The sequence below is a fragment of the Onychomys torridus genome, chromosome 5 (assembly GCF_903995425.1).
Source record: "Onychomys torridus chromosome 5, mOncTor1.1, whole genome shotgun sequence".
Taxonomy (NCBI): domain Eukaryota; kingdom Metazoa; phylum Chordata; class Mammalia; order Rodentia; family Cricetidae; genus Onychomys; species Onychomys torridus.
Genome location: NC_050447.1, coordinates 124,277,306 through 124,298,298, shown reverse-complemented (window position 1 = coordinate 124,298,298; position 20,993 = coordinate 124,277,306). Strand labels below are relative to the sequence as shown.

General features: G+C 48.0%; 2 protein-coding genes across 11 annotated transcripts in view; one reads left to right on the top strand and one right to left on the bottom strand.

The window, feature by feature from the left end:
* The window catches only part of Sema4d (semaphorin 4D), a 78,035-nt gene extending 74,335 nt beyond the window's left edge, over positions 1 to 3,700 (top strand). For all 4 annotated transcript variants that reach the window (XM_036186941.1, XM_036186940.1, XM_036186946.1 and 1 more), the window contains 2 exons: positions 2,073 to 2,170; positions 2,961 to 3,700. In XM_036186941.1, the coding sequence (XP_036042834.1) occupies positions 2,073 to 2,170; positions 2,961 to 2,987 (125 nt within the window). In that variant the 3' untranslated portion in view covers positions 2,988 to 3,700. The remainder of the gene's footprint in view (positions 1 to 2,072; positions 2,171 to 2,960) is intronic.
* Positions 3,701 to 5,526: 1,826 nt separating this feature from the next.
* Positions 5,527 to 20,993, bottom strand: part of Secisbp2 (SECIS binding protein 2) — a 28,553-nt gene continuing 13,086 nt past the window's right edge. For all 7 annotated transcript variants that reach the window (XM_036187049.1, XM_036187055.1, XM_036187052.1 and 4 more), the window contains 10 exons: positions 18,770 to 18,892; positions 17,339 to 17,428; positions 16,480 to 16,612; positions 13,823 to 13,989; positions 12,880 to 13,012; positions 10,691 to 10,847; positions 9,711 to 9,931; positions 7,301 to 7,455; positions 6,767 to 6,956; positions 5,527 to 6,290 (listed from right to left, as the gene is read on the bottom strand). In XM_036187049.1, coding sequence (XP_036042942.1) covers positions 6,187 to 6,290; positions 6,767 to 6,956; positions 7,301 to 7,455; positions 9,711 to 9,931; positions 10,691 to 10,847; positions 12,880 to 13,012; positions 13,823 to 13,989; positions 16,480 to 16,612; positions 17,339 to 17,428; positions 18,770 to 18,892 — 1,473 coding nt within the window. In that variant the 3' untranslated portion in view covers positions 5,527 to 6,186. The remainder of the gene's footprint in view (positions 6,291 to 6,766; positions 6,957 to 7,300; positions 7,456 to 9,710; positions 9,932 to 10,690; positions 10,848 to 12,879; positions 13,013 to 13,822; positions 13,990 to 16,479; positions 16,613 to 17,338; positions 17,429 to 18,769; positions 18,893 to 20,993) is intronic.

Below are 20,993 nucleotides of genomic sequence, written 5' to 3'. Positions count from 1 at the left end.
TCTGGAAGCTTGTTTTCTCAGTGACAATTCAAAATGGCTTGGTCTTTTCACTTTCTAGGGCCCATTAAATAGGGAGCACTTGTCCCCCAGCGCTGGGGCATGGCTGTGTTCACTATTCCCCCTCTACTGTTCAGGACTTTTCCACGATGTGAGAGTTCCCCTAAGGAGCTGCCTTATTCTTTCCTGTCATCTCTTAACTTTTCTACTTCCTCATACATTTTCTCAACTTTACCTTCTAAACCTTAATGAGGCATTGGGTCTTTTAGAAATGAAGTTTTTGGTTTTATTGCATTCTGCTGGTTACAGCAGGTGATCTGCTCTCTGCCTTAGACAACATGGATACACCTCATTTGCACCACTTTTCTTCTCTCCAAGTTGCCTTTTTCAAAGTGTGTGGTCTGGACCAAGTAGCATCAGCATGGCTTGAGGCTCACCAGGAAGCCAGTGGTCAGAACTGCAGGGTGAGGAGCTCAGACGTCCCCTGCAGGTGATGCTGTGCATGGTGCTGAAGGAATAGGCTGGGGCCCAGCTCTTCTCCCATTGAGCATGCTACAATCCCCACCTTCCCCTGCCTCTTACAGAATGCAAGTTCTGTCTCAGCAGAGGTGGGACTCAGCATCAAAACTCAGGAGTTGCCCAGACCTAGAACAAGTAACAGGGCACAGCAAGGCTTAGCTGTGTTGGGGATCTAGAGACTTCACTGAGGAGAGGGCAGGGCTTCCTCCTTCAGGGTTGAATGACCACTGGGTCTGCTGGCTATGGATTCAATCCACAGACCTTTTGTTGTGTGCTAGGGCAGAGGGAGGGTGGTCCCTGGTTGGGCAGTCTTTGAAGCCATAGGCACCTTCGCATGCTACCCCCTCCCATATCCAGATGACCCAGCATTGCACTGTAGGCCTTGCTGTGAGGTAGTCTTGGGATAGCAGCTGTGTCTCACAGTTTTCCACTTTCCAGGTCCCCTGCGAGCTAATTCACAAGAATGAACAAACAACTGATGCCGAGACAGAGGCCCACAAGGGCCAAGCATTACCCAAGGTGAAGAGCAGGACGACAATGCTGCGCACGCGCGCGCGCGCACACACACACACACACACACACACACACACACACACACACACACACGGATTATAGGATACAACCATGCTAGGGCAGTTCAGTATTAATCTGTGCCGCCCGAAGTGTTTCCAGGTCCAGCAAAGCTGCAGCAGGGTGAAGGGATTCTGTTAGCTGGAGAGGCGGCACTGCCACCTGTGCTGTCACAATCAGTCTGCAGGGCCCCCAAGGATTGCTGGGAAGAACCAGCTCCCTCTCCCCCTGTGACCAGCAGGTCTGAGCTTCATTAGGGCTCCTGTTCTCCATGCTGCATGGGTCGTGTCTGTGAGACTATCTCTGACATTGGTGGCATAGGCAGCAGTTCAAGGACATGGTGTACTTCACCCTTACATACTGTTGAGTTTGTTTTCAGAATCCAGAAAGCACACCTAGGGGACCATGGAAAGTGAAAGGCGAGGGAAATCTTCCCCAACCCGTGGATCCACAGCCATGCTGGCTTCCCCAGATGCAACCAATGTTGGTGAGAGCTAACCTGAAATTTGAGCTTCAGCACCTCTTTTACTGAAGGGGTCTACAAGCTCACCAGCAATGTGGGGGTCTCTGCCACCCAGGAAGTGCAATGGGATGTAGAGAGCAGTTGCCACCAGAGCTGTGGCTGGGAGAAAGGGGGTGAGTGGAGATAGTGACTGTGAGGTGACACATACTTGGAATCCCAGAACTAGAAGCAGGAGGATTTCAAGTTTAGGTCCAGCCTAGGCTAGAGTGAATTCAAGGCCCACTAGATCAAAAAAGCAAAATTGTCTCAAAAAAACAATGAACCAGTAATGAAATGCAAAGTCCACTGGTATCTCAGAGCTCTGCTGTGGCCACTCAGGCCAGCAAGGGGATTCCTCAGTGGGTCAGGCCACTAGAGCAGATCAGAACTGGGACTCACCCACCCCTCAGCCTGATGGACAGTGTGCACCTATAGCACTCCAGAGGTTTGCAAAGCTGTGGCCTTGACTCTGCTTGTCTTCCAGAGGCATACCAGCAAGAAAAATGGAGCCAGGAGCTCTCTGCATGGCGTGCTGTGGCTGGTGAGCATGATCGGATGATGCAGAGCTGGAGGAAGGCATGGGTACGTACCGGGCCACCAGGGAGCCTTTGCAGAGAACCCCTATTCTGCCAGTGGGCCCCTCTGGCTTCCTCTCAGCTTTTAGAGAAGTTCTGCTTCTCTACTGCCCTAGGGGAAATCTGGGCTGTCACTGAGGCTAGCAGAATCCAGGTGGTAGAGGAGACCAAAAGTAGGTATGTAGGTCATGTATAGGCCAGTAACTGCTGTCCAGCCCTTGGACAGGTCTCCTGGAACTCAGGGCTTTCGTGAGAGCAGGAGACTAGCTGCTGCTGAGGAATGGGAGAGGGTGTGTCCTGGCACAGCCCTTGTAGGGTTGTCACTACCTACAAGCCTGCAGAAGTGAGGGCATCACCAGGCAGGCTCAAGTCACTGTGCTACACCTTGGCCAGGATTTACCTTGAGACAAGCTACCACACACAAATGGTGAGCTCTACCCTCGGGGAGGCCTAAGAATGTGGGTTAGATGACTGCCAGACTGTCAACAGTGTTCTAAGTCCTCTCCCATCAGAACCTGTACAGATAGATCTCCCCTCCAAGGTCCTCTGTGACACTAGGAGATGCTGTCAACTCAGCCATGTGACAGCAGCCCCTATGTGAAGGCAGGATGCTTGGCTCACCTGTCTGGAGCAGGAGGATCAGGAGCTTGAGCACACAGGCTGCTGCTTTTGCCTCCAAGTCCTTGGGGAAACCACTTGAGTACTCTTGTCCTTACACCCTGGGTGGGTGGGTTCCGCCTATTCTATTAGGCCACAAACTCAACCTTGCTTTTTTTTTTTTTATTTTTTATTTTTAGGAGAGCTGCAGCAAGGATAACTTCTAGTCCCCTGAGGCAATTCTTAACAGATCCCAACTGACCTTGTTGACACCAGCTGCAGACATACCTGATAAAGGCACCAGCACCCATGGCACCAAGCTGCTTTGTCTTGGTTGGCTCCACACACAGCCACTGGCCACTGTCTGAGTGACCCCTCCTAGAGGCTGGGAATCTCTAGGCCAGAACCCCAATGGGCATGGAACAGAGACCAGGACACTTTTACATTAGCTGCTTACGTAACTGAAGGGTTAGTTGCCTGGCGGACATAGGTAGCTGAGCTGTTTAGGAGGCTCCACATCCAAGCAGTTGATAGAGCACTGTGTACAGCTCACCCAACGGTGGCCACCCCTGCATTATCCCCAGGACTTCACTGCTCACTCAAGCCCCTCCCCCAGGGTCAGCACAGCTAATCTCTACTCTGGTTTTATGCATCTAAGACAAGTCTGCTGATGAGGCCACTTAGTAAACAGGTCATTCATTTTGTTCCAGGGTCCACCCTGGGATAGGAGAGGTGAGATTTCATGTGAGAATATTTTGCCTTAAACCTTGAGTGCAACTGCTCTTCACTAATCTCAGAACACAAGGCTGTTTTCCAAAGCACAGTGGTTCCCACCCATGTTTACCCTGTCAGTGCTCCACTTCTGAGGTAGAAAAGCCAAACAGGTCAATTATGCAAACCTTCTGGTGCCGTATTAAACTGTTTTGCCAGTGCTGAGTAAGCGTGTCTTGTAGGTGCTTCCAAGTCTTTATATTACAGTCTTTGAAGCTTGTGGGTGTGTGTGACTTGGGGAGGTGTGGCCCAAGAGATGCTCAGTCTTTAATCTTGTAGACATGTCTCTTCTTGTCAATCATAAAACCTAAAACTGTTCAAAACAAAGCCATGTCCCTCTATGATCCCTGGAGACACTGGCTTGCTCGGCCTGCTCAAAGTCCCTTCTTTCTGGAACAAATGAATCAGGTAACCTTACAGGTGTGAGGTATCTGGTCCCTCCTCAGCTCAGTGTGAAAAAGGATCCTGAGGCCAATTCTAGACAGAGACACTCTGGTGGTCATGTGTACTGTCCCCTCCTCTAGATACTGCCTGACACCTACTCACCCATCTGGCCAATGCACACTAACCACACCTGCAGCACCATCATACTTTTGCAAAGGAATTCTTTTATAAAATACTTTCACTGGTTATATGTGAGGTGCAGCTTCAGTCATGATAAACTGCCCAGTCCCTTGCCTTGTCGGTACTTCCTGGCTCTTCCCTGAAGTCTGGATTTGTCAGGACCTGTCTGTGTCCTAAAGCAACCATACACTTGAGGTTGCAGTGCATGTTCTGCCAGGGAGTGTGCTTATTGGATTCCCTGTTCAGCCAGGTGGCACATGCCTTTAATTCCAGCACTCAGGAGGGAGAGGCAGGAGGATCTCTCTTTGAGGCCTGCCTGGTCTACAGAGCAGCCAGGGCTACACAGAGAAACCCTGTCTCAGAAGATGAAAAAAGAAATCGCTGTTTAGCTGCGACAAGAGTGGGCACTGCGCCTGCGCCTGCACCTGCACCATCGCCGCGCCTGCGCTCAGTTTGGTGTTCATCCCTGCGACCCTGGTACCATGGGTACCCTTGGCACAGTGGAGGCCAAGAGAGACTGGCTGACTTCATCTAAAGCACTGGCCTCAGCGAAGAGTTCTCTACTGCTAACAAGTGAGGAAACAACCACGGTGCCACAGGAGGGGTGCCACAGGAGGGGACCTGGTGAGGTCAAATGGGAAGGACTTCCAGAAGCAGAATGAGACGAGCTTGGGCTCTTGCATGAGCCAGAAGCCGAGGTCAGCAAACATACACCACAGACAAGCAACCTCAGGGCAGAAGGCCCTCAGATCAGGAGACATTTCAGATCATTTTTTGTACTATCAAATTTCAGAATTCTACCTGCTGAATATAGCTGACTGGGTACTTTAAAAATCCTCATAAACTAATTTCAGAGCTTTTCTCCTCAAATAATCTATTTCCAAACTTCCTACAACCAATTTGCTGCCTACTGACATGGATGGGAAAAGACAAAAGTCCTCCCTGTCCTGCTGACCCGGACATCAAATCCATTCCCACACTGAAAGGGAGTGTCAACAAAGGGCCTGAACCGACCACGAGCTCCAGATGGCAGCAATCAGTACTTGCTGCAGCAAGCTCAGGCCACACGGCCAGCGCTGCGTTAGTGTCCATTTCTGACTCAATCTCTACTTTCTCTTCTCACCACAGACCGCTCACTTCTTGGAGACAATGTTAGTCCAACTGAATTCAGCCAACAGAATTCCCAAAGCTAGTACATGTTTCTTGGCAGGCAGATAGTAAAAAAAATCTTTCCTGACATGGGGCAGACTTGGCCAAAGAGTCATAAGCAAAGGGCTGAGGATTCGGCAGTCCCTGGTTCTGGGGCTGGGTGTGGTGACTGTACCTGTCAGACCCTAGCAGGGTCAAAGAGGAGGAACAACTCAGTAAGGAGTTCCAGTGGAATAACCAGTGAGACTGACGTCGCTGACCCAAGACTACCAGAGTCTGAGATGAAATTAAATAATCACTCTTTATTCAAAATAAATAAGCCCTCTCACTTGCAGAGAAAATAAGCAAGCAAGCTCCGTCCTCTTAAGACAGAAACCACATTCATTGTATGTTCATTAAAAAGATTTGTAGATACCAAACTGAAATCTACAAATTTGATATATACTGCTTCTTTGGAAAATAAAAACTAAAAGGATTAATTTATGTCAAAAAGTCATGTTAGAAACTAATTTTCTTCTGAGGCTCATTTTAGCACATTCTTGGCAGCACAAAGGCAGGCCCTGAGAAAGGGCCTTCCACAGTCCCCACAGGGAGCATCATCCCCGTCCCACCTCCTCTCACTGATTCAGTGGCTCTGTAATGGAGTGTTTCCTAGGCAGCCACAGTAGCCAGGACCACGTTCTCCAGCATTTTCCAGGTCCAGTGTGCAGAGAGAAGCAAAGCTGAATCACGGGCTCTTAGGAAAGGCTCTCACCAGTCTTATCTGTGTCCACCTGATGGATTCACAGTCTACACCAGCTGCTCCCTTTGCCCTTAGGCCAGTGAGTTTCCAATTCAATAGTCACAGAAACTACATCAGGTCAGTAAAGAATTGAGAAGGAAGTCTTTTTCCTGTCTCCCCCATCCTTACCCAATACACAGACACACAGGCAAGAACTCCTTTTATAAATTCAAGTTCATCATCTGAGAAGTTGACGCCTCCAGTGAGTCTTCCAGCTCCAAGGCATGCTGACTGTATGCTTCCAGGTGCTTTCGCCAAATCTCAACTGAAACAGGAAAACAGCCCAAGTGACACACACTGACAGGCCACAGGACGCCAGCAGAGGCAGGAAGGAGGTGGCATGAGTTACAGATGTTCCCAGCTGTTCACTCTGCTCAGATGTCCCTGGCCAGCTCTACTCACTCTTCCCCACTTGCTAGGCTGGCTCTCCCCTTAATGACCAGTATCAATCACAGCCCCCAAAGAACATACCTCAGTGAACAGTGGCACTGAATTTAAACCACCTCCGTTCAGGTGACATTTAGCTCAAAGTGTAAGACCATCAATGATACACCTTGCAGCTTCTGACATCTGATGATTAAGATCTCAGAAGCAATGGGCAAGAGTGATGGATTCAGTCCTGCCTGGACCTACCACGGGCCACCGCAGCTGCTCTGAAGGCATCAGTGCCATGCTGCTCGCCTAACCTCCTGAGGCTCTGATTAACATGGAACTCAGAGGTCCCCTCCCTAGAGCACTCACTGTAGTGTGGTTCTTTTCCAGTAGAGGCTAGGGTGCCTTCTTCAGTGGGCTGGATGGGGCCCTGTATGGGTGGGCTGGGAGGGCTCTGAGGCCCAGGCTGTGCTGCCAGCTCCTGCCGCACTGTCTCCAACATGGTCTTGTATGCCTGCCGGGCTGCCATGGTCAGCTCAACCATCTTGTGGAACTGGTCCTTGAGCACAAGAGAGCACATTGTAGGACAGTAAGGTAGTGGTAACATGGGTTGTGGGGTCTCTGCCTATTAGTGCTGCCAGGAGATGAAGAGCCTGGACAAACCTTTAGGCATGTGGTGCCTCTTGGTTGGCAATAAACCTAGAGTCAAATTCAGAACCTTCACTTGGTGCTATTATGGAGACAAAGGCTACTGCTTTCTGTGAAGGTTCTGCTTTGAGATGATTTCTCCTTAAGGCCAACCTAACAGAGGCTATGGTCTGCCTGTTGGTAGGCTTACATTATAGGCCATGACCCCAACTTCTTCCCATAGACAAGGAGCTAAGAGGTTGGGGCCCAACTCACTTGGGCCCCATCATAGCTGAAGATCCCCACGATGCTGACAGGAACTGCTTTGTTCAGACTTCGCCCCAGCGCCTTGCGGTTAAGTGCAAACACAAAGGGGATGTTCTGCTCACAGGCACAATCGATGATAGTGTGCAGCGTGTCATCCAGTCCACCTGGTCAAATAAGCACAGGTCCACAGACATGGGGTTGATGCTAACTCTTTAGACAGCAACCTACCCCATGTATGGTCACAATAAGGTCAGCTGCTCATACCAAATTCCACCAGGAGAGAGCGTGTCCCAACCATAAGCAAGAATCAATTCTCTAAGCCAGACACCTCCAAAATGTAAGACTGCACAATTCCCATTGTGTTCAGGGAAAACCAAGAGTTAGCTAACACCACTCTGTGACATGCTGCTGACTGACTGCCTCACATGTATCAGCTCTGTGTCATCTCCAAAGTCCTTAAAAGACAACTAAGTCCCCACTTACAGACTGAAAAGCAGAGGCACAGAGAGGCTAGGGTGCCTACCACACTATGCAGGCCCAGATGCCTGGCAAGCATGGGCTCCTGGCTCCTTACTACCTTGGGCCTGCTTCTGATGAGGCACCAGCAAGGCCAACACAGGGAGGAGAGGAAGAAGCACCTTGCACAGGTGACAGACCTGGTCACTGGGAGCCTGAAAGCAGCTGAGGATCACTCCCAATAGAGGGGAGGGCAGTCAGGGTGCTAGTGTCACACGCCTCTATGCTCCATACCAAGAAGGAAATGAAGAAATTACCTATTTACCTCAAAAATAGAAGACCACACGGGTAAACTCACAAAGCCCACAAACAACTTTCAGAACACTAAGATGCTAACAAAGCAGAACACCTTGACCCCTGCTCTTTTACATGCTTACCTAAAGTAACTAATAAATGTCAACTCTACATTGACCTTGAACCCCTGACCTCTGCCCTTGGTACAGCATGATCTAAAGAGATAAAATGTTCACTCCATATTAACCTTGAACTTTAAAATATTACAGCTTCCTACAACTGTGATTTGAGAATTCTGAAAATAGTGTGGGTATGGGAAGGGAATACAGGAAACATGCTGTGCATCCTGCCCTGTGCAGCTCTTCTTGGATAGTTGGAAGTGTGGTCCTGGGTTCACAGGTTCCCCACATGCCTATTCTCACATTGCCATTGCTCTACAGCCTTAACCTCAGAGACTACAGAAGCACAGAGACAGCCCTCTGCAAAGGCAGGGCTAGATAGACATGCAGGACCCCAGGCCATACCTCCAACAGCAGCCTGAGAATGGGCCGAGAGGGAGAGCTGACAGCCGAGCCTGCCCCACAAGTAGGAAGCAGAAAGCCTCCTGGGGGCATACGATTAGCCTCTATTGGGAAGTGGAAGTGTTAGGAAGCTAAAACCACACCAGGCAGTGGTACCCAAACCACTTACTTGGAGCTGTGGAAGTAAATACTCCAAGGTCTGCCTATGGGTCAACTGCTGAGGTCGCTAGAGAGCAGGAAGCCCAGGCTCGCTTTTCCCATAAGCAGCCTTTGTGTGACCACTTCAGTTTAGTCTGTATAGATGTACACTGTAGACAAGAGCCAGAAAACAGTCTTCTCCTCCTCTCCCATGACCTGGAAAGGCCATCTAGCACTACTAAACCCACTGCCAGCCTGGCAGGTCACTATAAGCCTGCCATGTTTCGGCTGGTGGTTACGGTGGAGCAGCACTGAGCCAGCAGAGGAGAGCTGCTGGGCTGCACACGAGGAGGTCTAAGAGTTGTCGCTCCAAGGTCTGGGATGTAAATGGTAACCTGAGGTCATGGCTCAGGACTTGGCATCAGGATCTGGACCTGTTACCTCAGAGTGTGACTTTGGCTGGGTTGACGTTTACACACAGGAGGAAGAGGGTGTGTGAGAGTGATAACATTCTTTCTCATGACTCCTTCCACCACTGAACCCAGGACACAACATGGACAGGCAAATGTCCATGACAGAAGGATAGACAATTTCACTGTCGCCTCACACACAGCCTTCTTCCAGCCCAGGCCAACTGCTGGAGTCCTATGACACACCAGGTTAGCAATGAGCTAACAGAGGAGTGAAACAGAGGACATATGCAAACAGGACCAAAGCCCCCCGCCAGCTCGCCAGCAACCCCACTGAGCTCTAGAGCAGCAGCTTGCATGGCAGAGGCTGGCTCTACCCTGTCATCAGAGGAAAGCTGACCTCAGAGGCAGTCCCTTGGTCAGAAGGAGGGTTAGAGTCAGTATTAGATAGGTGCTCAGCTCACAGGACCCTGGGAAATGACTGCTCTGTTAAAGCTGAAAGCAAGCTGCCCACAAGCCCACTGACCCTGTGCTGGCTGACCGTGAGGGTGGAGTACCGGGCAGTGGCACAGGAGCCTGGGTGATGTGGGGTGCTGTCACCTTTGGACTGTGTCTTCTCACAGTTGGGAGAGATGATGACGCACTTCAGCTTCTTGAGCTTCAGGTGTTTCAGGACTTCCCTCAGCCCCAGCACAAGCCGGCGTTTGGTCTTGGCCTTGACAGGATCTTTCTGGTACATCCGGTCTTGGAAGCGCACTAGTTCCTTGAGCAGACCCGTGACACAAGCATCTACTTCTTTACTAAGCATCTGGCTGCAGTAGCTGAAAGGAACCCCAGGCATAGGGAATGCAGACAGCATCAGACAGAAGCCATGGAGACACCAGCTGTCTCTCAGCAGGAACATGCAATTCCTGATCTGCTTGCGACACAAAGGGTGGATGCAGCCCTCTCCAAGGGAGGAGTGCCAGGGGAGGCCCTGCCCTGCATGCCCTATGCAGCCTTCCCTGGCATCTCCTCTGTGTCACCCTGCTCGAACAGAGAAGCTGCCCTGAAGAGCCTTGTGAAAGAGGAGCTAAGAGCAATGTTAAATGCATCATACCCTGGGAACTCAACTGAAGCCAGGCATGGGGGCTCATACCTGTAACCCCAATATTCAGAGACTGAGGAAATAAGAGAGTGAGTTCAAGGCCAAGGCTAGCCTGGGCCACACAGTAAGTCTGTCTCAAAAAAAGGTAAGTAAAACATAAAAAAGGAGGAAGAAAGAAAGACAAGTAAGAGAAAAGAATGGAGGGAAAAGAAACTTCTGTGAAACTGAAACATGGAAGGACCCAGTTATTATCACTGCTACTTCACCCCAACTTCAAAAACAGACTAAGGATACCTCTTCAATCATTACCAGCAAGACAGAACCACAGACACAAATAGGAGTAGGATGTCCTCACCGCACCCTACTGCATAACTAGATCCCCAGTTGATTTCAAGCACAGGATTAAACACTCCAGCCTGTGCCATTACACGTCTGCAGAGGGGAGAAGTCAGAGTCAGCCCAACCCGAGCCCCGGCAGCCAGCGCTCACTCACTCCCGGAACCTGCGGCTGTGGATCTTGGGGAAGGTGGCACTGTCAGGGGCAGGATGGCAGGCCTCTTGGTCCCTCTTGAACTCTGTGCCAGTCGGCTCTTCTGATTCACCCTCAATCACAGGTGTAGAAGACACTGATTCTTCGGTCTTCTCTGGACCTTCAGAGAGGGAAACAACAACAACAAACCAAAATCACTCTGCACCCCTGCACGGCCTGGCACACAGAAAGCAGCCCGTAGAGTAGATGTGTCTTGATGCCAGAGACATACCAGCAATCCACAAACTTGTGGAGCCAGTCAAAAAGAACAAATACAGCCTTAGAGGGAGCAGGAAGACTGGTATGGACTGTGAGAGCAGCTTTCTCTGTCTTTCCTCTGCCCCCTTCCCCTTCGCAAGTCTGTTCACTCACTCATTTTCATTGTAGTTATTAAAATACAGAAAAGTTGCCAGTAAGTGTAGAGTTCAGTAGTAAACTCTACCTTTTATGTTTGGATTCTAAAGAATAGCATGTTAGGAAATTATATAAAAAGCAGGGTTAGTTGCCAAGCATAACAGAGCATGCTTTTTTTTAATCCTGGCACTCTGGAGGCAGAGGCAGGAGATCTGTGTGTGTTCAGGGCCAACTAGTCTACACACTAAATTCCAGGCTAGCTAGAGCTACAGAGTGAGACTATGCTTCAAACAAAAAGACCCTAGGGTTAGCAGCATGCACGAGGCTGAGGCAGGAGGACTGCCATGGCCAGGCTCAAGGAAGGCCTGAGGTACAGTCAGCTTACGGCTAGTGTGGGACACAAGTATAAGACTGTCTCAAAAACCAGCGTTAGAGTTCTGAGTTTTTATGTTAAGTACCTGAGCTATATTCCTTTATCAAATAACCTTCTAAAAACAACTAACTCGATAGGTGGTGGTGGCACACACCTTTAATCCCAGCACTTGGGAGGCAGAGGCAGGTGGATCTCTGTGAGTTTGAGCCAGCCTGGTCTACAGAGCGAGATCCAGGACAGGCAACAAAACTACACAGAGAAACCCTGTCTCAAAAAAAAAAAACTAAAAACAAAACCAAAACAAAACAAAAAACCCAAAACCAAAACAAAACCCAACTAACTCCTGCATCTAACTATGGGAGCACTATGCAATGCTAGTCTGCAGTGGGTTTGATCCCCAGTACTGCCAAAAATACCCAAAACAAAAAACCAACACAACACAGAAAACCAAAACCAAAACAACTAACACAAACCACACTAAAACACCTGTGAGTGTTGGTCTGGGGCTATGTGTAACATACCAAATGGAGTCGGCAACAACTTGGCATGTCCAACCAGTTACTTCCACAGTGCACCAGAATGAAAGCAAGGTAACATCACTAGGGATGGAATTCAAGACCACACTTCTCACAAAAAGACATTGCTCTGGACAAGACTGGGAGCACCCACAAGGCTTGGGAGCACCCACAAGGCTTAACCCCGCAGGTGCTGACTGCAGAATACCTGGAGATGTGTGGCAGGGGCTCCAGTGGCAAGCCCACTCCAGAAAGTGAGTGCTCATGTCTTCCTAGAGACACCAACACTGCCCAGGGCACACTCATTTCTACCAACTACTTTGATGTCCTCCCACATGGGGCACACTCACCCAGGCAAATACTACATAGTACTGAGCAGTGTACTGCTCTACATGCCAGAAAAGGAGGTGGAGTCAGCACGGCACACACCACAGCTGCACTGCGCTAGGTCCTAGCTCTGTGGCTGGCACCATGCTGGGGCAGTATTCCTGGGGCAGGCCTCTAACTAGATGACCTGGGGAGGGTCACTGGGTTGTTTTCTCATGCTGTGAAAAGTCCTTTAGCTACACACATTTGCACTATGTACACTCCCTGAACGTACAACTCCGTACAAAGTCTCCTGGAAAACCATACACATTAATTTGTTATGATACCAGGTTTCACCCACTTGGTAAATATAAATAGTCTTGTGGTTGGAGCTCCCAGCATCACACAAGACCAAACCTTGGAAAGGGGCTCCTTTGCCTATAAAACCAGGCTGTGGAAACCACATGCTCCAGGCTCCACGTTAACTTGCATTTTACCACAAGGCCCATGTGGGGCTGGCAGAGACCCAGGTTCTACCACAGCTCACCATTCTCATGGTAGCTCCCACCTGAAGGGTTATTTCAGATGCATACAGAAACTGGTACCTGTGGAGTGGCCCTGCTTGGGGGCCTGGTCACCGCTCTCTACATCCTGTGCATCGTCACTGGCCACAGTCAGGCCCACGGCATTCTCCTGGAGTCGCTGCTGCAGTCTCTCTTGCCGTTCTTTTAAAATTATCTTAAAATTAAAAACAAGCAAACAACCAATTAAAACACCGAAATACTTGTACCTAAAAGATAGGCCCTTCTGCCTAAGAAATACTCAAGTTCAGATTGCTGAATGTACCTGGTGGTGCCTTTGGAGTGATGATAGCCCCCTCCATGCCACATCTCTGGAGACACAAGGCTCTGAGGCCAGTTGTGTGGTGTAAGGTCATCCACCACAGACTTTTTTTTTCTTTCTGATTTCTCTGTGTAGCTCTGGCTGTCCTGGAACTCACTCTGTAGACCAGGCTGGCCTTGAATTCACAGAAATCCACCCACTTTTGCTTCCCTAGTGCTGGGATTAAAGGTGTGCACCACCTCCACCCGGCCTACCACAAACATTTAAAGGACAGAGAGCACACAGCACAGGGCCAACTGGTGAACAGAAGGCCCACAAAGAAGCCTTCACAGTCTGGCAAAGCAACAGGGAGAAGCTGCATATGTGAGGAAGGAAACGCAACTCCCCCACGTCTGCGTTTCTGTAGTACCACAAAGGAAGAAGAGATTTTTTTTTTTTTTGTTCACACACTCGGTCTTGTTAAAAGGAGAGGGTGAAGGATCATTTGTCAGAGAAAACTGACACAATTTGGTGCAACATTGGTCTATAATATAAACCTTAAAAGCCAAAGATGTGGGTGTGGGATATGGCTCAGTGGTGGAATGCTTGCCTACATAAGCAATGCTCTAGTTTCAATCCCCAGAACCACCAAAAAGCTAAAGGGCTGAGAGAGGCAGAGTCCATCAGTCTTCCAGTACTTTGCTTCCATGGAAACAGTCCACATACCTTCTTCAGTGAGGTGGGCTTCTTGGCCTTAGGGATCTCCCTCTGCTTTCCCTTCTTCATTAGGGGGGCACTGGAGTCCAAGGGGTTGTGTGGGGTCTTCACCTGACTGGAGCGGCGACCCCTCTCACCCGAGGAGGCATCCTTGGAAAGGACCGGCACTGCTCCAACTGCAAACAGTAGGGAAGCCACAAGGGCCCTGCCTGGAGGCCTGGAGGCCTGGCCAGCTCAGAGCAGGCTGAGGGTCTGGAGGCCTCTCCCATGCAAACTCTGATCCACAGCCTTTCTGGCCTTTGTCAAACCCCCTTTGACACCTTCTCCCAGGCATGGATTCCAAACAGTATTTACTCTTTACTTGGGATCGCTTTGGGAAGGTCTGTCTAAAACTGCAAGGAACACACTGCTTGATTTGTGCTATTTTTGAGGTGGTTTGTGTTTACTAATGGTGGCTCCTAGGAAGATGTTTAACACCACATACTCAGCTGGTACTGCCTCCTGTACATGTTGTTTACTGGCTTCTTAGTAACCCCATTTGTCTAGCTATATAACAATGGCTTTTATAAAATTCTAGTCATGCTTCTAGTGGATTCTTGAGTTTTTGGGACATGTTTAGGCTCTGAATCCTACCACGGGGCAGTTGATCTCTCCAATCAATATCTTTGATAACTACTCAACACTGGAGTTTACATTCCCACTTTCCCCACTTCCTGCCACAGCACTATTCCAAGGAGACAGTCAGTTTTTCTGTACTCTACTACCTTCGTGTTGTACAGCCTGTTAGCAAGGCCAATTTCATATGTTGAGCATATTTCTCCTCCACACTCCCTTTTCTTGCCCCTCCCTGCTCCTGTCAGTCTCCTTACCCCCACAGATGATTTTACGATTTCTAAAATACCAAAGGAAAAGGAATGGTAACCAATAAACCCCCATGTTCCCACCACCTTGTTCCAAGAAGTCTCAGAATTTGTCCAAGCACGAACTGGGCACTCATTTATGGAGTGTCATCTTAAAGTAACTAGTGTTGATCCATCCAGCCTCACTCACACAATACCCAAGTCACCTACACAACTTGCCCAGACAGGTGACACTATCTTTTCTAGGCAGCTTCTCATTCTACAGCATGGTGGCTTGCATCTACAGAGCCTTATTCTCACATGGTGTTTGGAACAGGTATGTGGCTAGGTGGTCCCTATCTACACCCGTTTGCTTGCCTGGCACCTAATGGTACCACTGAATCCAGCCCCTCATCTAGACTCCTAAACTGTATAGTTGAAAAAGTTTAACTTCTATAAATTTCTTATCAACAAACCAAAGGGGCTGGAGAGATGGCTCAGCATTTGCATGCTTGCTCTGTAATCATGAGGACTGCAGTTTGGATTCCAGCACCCATGTACCAAGTCAGGCATCCTGTGCACACCCGTAATCCCAGCTCCAAGGGAATCAGAGAGGAAGACAGCTGAGGCTTGATAGTTTCCAGCCAAGCTGAGAAGGAAAGGGCCCCAGGTTCAGGGAGAAACTCTGCCTCAAAAGGAATGGACAGAGTAACAGATAATATTCAATATCTTCTTCTAGCCTCCATGTATATGTGCATATATCTGTACATCCACAGACTTGTCAGAGGAGAGTCCCATTAGTACTGACTGTACCCTGTCCACAGTGGTGCCTGTGGTGGTTTGAATGAGAAGACTCATATATCTGAATGTTCGGTCCCCAGCTAAATGGAATTGTTTGGGAAGGATTAGGAGGCGTGGCCTTTCTGGAGGAAGTGTCACTAGGGTGGTCTCAAAAGTCCATGACAGGTCCAGTGTCTCTCTCTGCTTGTTATCTGTGGATCAGGATGTAAAGCTCTCAGCTATTTCTCTAGCACCATGTCTGTCTGCATCCCCCATGATTATGGACTAATCCTCGAAAACTCTTAAGTAAGGCCCCAGTTAAATACTTTTATAAGAGTTGCTTTGGTCAAAGTGTCTCTTTATAGCATAGAACAGTAACTTAGATAGTATCCCCACCTCACCCTGACAGACAAGGGGAATCCATCCATGCATGCAGAATGCAGTGAAGGTCCTGGGAACACAGCACCTCACAAGAGATTTTCTGCCACAGAATCTCATCATAGAAAGGGGAACTGGGCCAGCCAGTATGAGCACTTGCTTTGCAAGCCTGACCCTGGAACCCTCCATCCCTGGAACCCATGGTAGGATTAAGAGGGATACCTCTTTAACATTTTTTTTTTTTTAATTTGGCTGGAGAGACAGCCGTGGGTGCTGGGAACTGAACTCTTATATTTTTGGTTTTGAGCCTAGCCTACCTCTAACTTTAAACAGATGGTTCTTGATTCTTAAAGACCATATTTCAATGTATTTTGGAGTTTTTGAGTCAAGACTCTCACCATGTAGCCCTGGATAGCCCAGAACTCCCTATGAAGACCACACTAGTCCATTTGAGCTTGTTTCCATCTATGGGGTGAGCAGACTCATTCTTCTGCACCCCATTATTCTCTGAAGAGAATGTTCTGTTTTCTAGTGGACTTGGCACAAATGTTCGGGTTCACTCTGCATTCTCTACTCTCCCTTCACTGTCCACGTTATCTCAGCACCCTCGGTAGTGGTGATAAGTAACTTTCATGAAGAAGGAAATTGCTGAGGTTCAACGGTCCCTACCTGAGAACACGACAGGTTTGGAGGACGGCTTGGCATGTGGGGCATGCTGCTGCTTCTCCAGCGCTGCCAGCATGCCCCCCAGGTCCAGCTGCACTGGAATCTGGCTCTTCTTTCCACCAGTTTTAAAATCATTCTACAACGTATGAATGCATAAGTTTACTCCTAATGTTGTATTTTACACACCACGATTTACATTTTGCAAAAATAAAAAGATAAAATGAACAGATTAAAAGATTATAAAATTCACATTCCCTGCCATTATTACTGTGGTTGGTTATTCCTATTTCTATTTACATCTCCAGTGTGGTTTAACAGCATATATGACAGGTAAGGGATCAAAATTTACGTGAAATCTTTGGCTACAGGAGTCTGTGACGATGGGAATGGCATATCCCTGTAATCCCAGCCCTTTAGAGGCTGAGGCAGAAGGACTTCTGCAAGTTCAATGCCAGTCTGAGCTCTAGTGTGAGACCGTGTCTCAAAAACCTCAAACAAAAACCCTAAATTGAAGTGTTGGTGTGAGGCTCCCTGATTGGAACTCTGGCCTGCCCGGCTCAGTACTGACTGGAAAGGGCACAAGGAAGAACGGCCCCTTGGCTCAGCACTGACAGGGAGGTACAAGAGTGCTCCCTCTTTAGTTTCTGGGTAGTGTGTCCTCCTCCTGACAGCAACTGTAGCTACCAAGTCTTATTACAAAGGGACGGGCTGCTTCAGCTTAGCAGTGATGCAGTTGCTCTCCTTGGGAGAACACATCCCAAGAAAGCCCTCCATGAAGACATCTGGAAAGCAGACTCTCTAACCAGTTTGGGTAGCGGGACAGTCACACCAAAAGCAACAGTGACTGCAATCTAAAACTTACCTGCACCTGCTGTTTACTTTCGAGTTTCAGTGATTCTACTCTGTGTCTTCTTTCAGATGCAACTGACAGGTTGGGGAACTCCTCAGCATCCTGAGGAAAGCACACTGTCAGCTTCCTACATGGGTGATGAACAGCTGCACAAGCTCTCCTTGACTCACACCGTTTTCTCTAGGACCCACCCAAGTTCTCAAGGGTGATTACACACATCTCCACAATGCTACCATGGAAGTCCCAACTGTATCTAACTCTTAGAGCATGTTTTAAGACCACAGTTCTAACACTCTTGTATAGATCCAGAGGGATTGCTGCCCAGGAGGAACTAGATACTGCAGGAGTCCTCAGAACTGACCATACTTCCTTAACAGGTCTATCAAAAGACCTGTTCTTTAAAAGCAGAGAAACTCAGAAACCCAAAATCAGCAGATTTAAACATTTTGGGACTTCTGCCAAACAGGGCAATAAACAGACAGAGGCAATAAGCCTGCTAAACCTTTTAAAATCACATCATTTTTCTGGGATTCTGTCATCATTTGGGGTGCCTTGGGATAAAGTCATGTGGGAATTAAAAGGCAGAAGCATGAGCAGTTCACTAGCCTAAGTGCACCACTCTGCTCTGCACCTAACTGCTATTCTGGTATGTTCCAAGACTTCTGGAAATGACCTTTCCAGTTCTGTGGGAATATCCTGGGCAATCTTGTGCTTGCACAAACAGCAAGGCTCCAAGTCTGGTAGGAAAATGTGAATAAAATAAACAGACCAGTGTGAAATGCAGTCAGAACTCAGGCTGGCTCCTTAGTGTATGCAAACATGAATACAGGCATCATTGTAGGACAACAACAAATATTCCTGGAAGTTACTGCATGGGATTCTCCTGGCTAGGGTCTACAAGGAACCTATAGCGCTCTACATTTCCCTTCAGTAGTGAAGCACTTCACAGGATTCATGACAAGAAAAGGAGGCCTATAAAAGTTGGCTCTGCACAGTGAGTAACACAGTGAAGAGCAGAACGGAGGGGAAACATGAAGAGTGTGGAAGAGTAGCTATTAGACTCCAGTCAGCTCTCTCAACCATTTATCTACTCATGAGCTTACTAAGAGTCTGCAAGGAGACAGCCTGGGAACAGGAGGAAAAGGTGACAGGTAATGCTATTCTTTCTTCTTTTTTGTTGAGAAGTTTTCAAGTAGCCCTGGCTATCCTCTATTCTCAAACTCTCTGTGTAGCTGAGGATGACTTCCAACTCCCAATCCTCCTGTCTCTCTCTGCCTCCCAACTGCCAGGAGCATGCACTACCATGCTGGAGGATCGTTACATTCTTTAGAAGCAGAAAAAGGATTGCTAAAGGGGCATTAGAGATCTTCAATTCAGAAGCCAGTGTGAGCCCAATCCAAGAAAGCCTCATCTGCACCACACAAGCTCAGAGTAAATACACACTTCAATCCTTGGTGGCTCCTGAACTGTCAGGACTTCATAATTTGATTTAGACTTTTCTTTCTTTTTCTTATTCTTTCTTGAGGTTTCATTTTGTTCAAGTTCACCTCCTTGTGATGCTCTGGCCTAGATAAAAACACAAAGAAAAACCTGTGGGATATAAGGGTATTTAACAGAATCTTTGACCTTGTCAGAACAAAATTAAAACAAAGTGTACTGCTGTTTTGGAGACCTGAGGGCCTGGACATGACCAAGTGCTCACCTTGAGAAGTCAGGCGGTTAGAGAGCTGCTTACATTTAGGTGTCCCATTCCTGACAGCAAGGCAGGTTTCTGTCATCTTCATGGCATCAGACTCCCAGAAGCCTCTGAACAAACCACCACCTGGCCCCAGGCCTGCTAGGCTGACCTCCGATTCCACAGGACCCACAACCTGCTGCTCCCGTCTGAGGCTGCTGTGCCCTTATTTGGGGCTCTTATACTTACTGCCCACGCTTGGATTGGTCATTCTGTCTGCCGCAGCTCATGTCTAGCTGGCTCCTCCATCTGTCTGGTGACTTGCTGGGTTTTCTCTTGAGATCACTAACCCCTCTGCTGTATTCTGTACCTGCATACTTTCATCACACTTTCAGCCTTTCCCATTAGGCTGAACTCTCAGCACAGGGATGTTTTTAGAACTGTCCTATCCCAAGAGAGTTCACCCATCAGGAGAAAACCATAGCAGCTACAGAAAGAATGAATAATCTTACCAACCCAAAGGGACTGGCTGTTATGTTTAAGTGAAAAAGTCCAGTTTTAAGGGACTGTATTATGTTTTGTTTCCTCACTATGATACAGCATGACCAACCACCACCTATCCCTCCTGCCACCATGCCCTTCCTGCCACGATGTACCCTCAACTCTGAGCCAAAGCAGACCTTCTTTCCTTTAAAAAAAAATAATCTTGATAAAGACCTGTTCATCTCTAGGGCACAGATCCCTCATTATGTATTAGGAAACTGACTTAGATAGCAATCTGGAAGCTACAATCAGTAACTAGACAGGAGGCTGTGCTACCTGTACTAGTTCACAAGGGCTCACACTTGCAACCCCAGCTCTTGGAGACTGTTTTGAGCTCCATGCCAGTCTGAGCTACCATGTGTGACCCCACTTCAAAACAAAACAAAACAAAGACTCCTTAAAGAACTGCATGAATTTAAGGGGGAGGGGGAGAAATCTATTCTGAAATCCTGTCTTATTAACAGGTAAACTGAATTAGTATTGTGTCAAGTGGTCACAAAATCTGAAATTCAATTATTTTACTATGATTACATGTAATGGTACATGTAACAGTTCTTTAAATTCAACTGAAAAAAGCTGAAGGAAAAAGATGCATCAGCTATGTATCAGAGCATAAACTCAGGGCAACATCTTTTCTTTAAAGAATTCAGGAGCTGTGAAGATGGCTAGGGTAGAGTACTATCATGTACAAGGCGTGTTCTCTCTCTCTCTCTCTCAACAAATAAAAATATAAATACTCCACATGGTTGCAGTCTTTTAAAACACTTCCTTTCACATAGAAAAGCTCTCTTATTTCCTGACAAACATCCCATTCTCTTGTCAAGGCTCAAGTCCACAATGCTCAGGCTGATTAGTATGAGATAGACTGCAGCACTCTCAGTGAGGAGTGGGGAAAGAAGGAGCTAGCTGGGGCCACAGCAGATCCACAGACTCAGCAGTAAAGCACGCTTCACTGTCCCTTTTCCCCCACTGTGTACTGCATGCGACAGAAACTCTACATCCAACCATGCTTAAGTGCACAGGTCAGTGGCACTACATCCATGCACACATTACTGTAACCACGCAACTCCAGAGCTTTCTCCAAGTCTGTCACCATTAAGCACTAACTACCCATTCTTTTCCCAGCCCATGACACTTAACCATCTTTTTTTTTTTTTAATTAATTGGGCTTTGTATTCTCCTAATATCTTTCTGGTATTCACTATTTTTGGGAAACACTATTTTTTTAATAATTTATTTTTATTTTATGTGCATTGGTGTTTTGTCTGCATGTATGTCTGTGTGAGGGTCCTCTGGAACTAGAGTTACAGACAGTTGTGAGCTGCCATGTAGGTGCTGGGAATTGAACCCAGGTCCTCTGGAAGAGCAGTTAGTGCTCTTAACCGTTGAGCCATCTCTTTCTAGCCCAACACTTAACCATCTTAACTGCATTTTGGAGATAAGGATTCA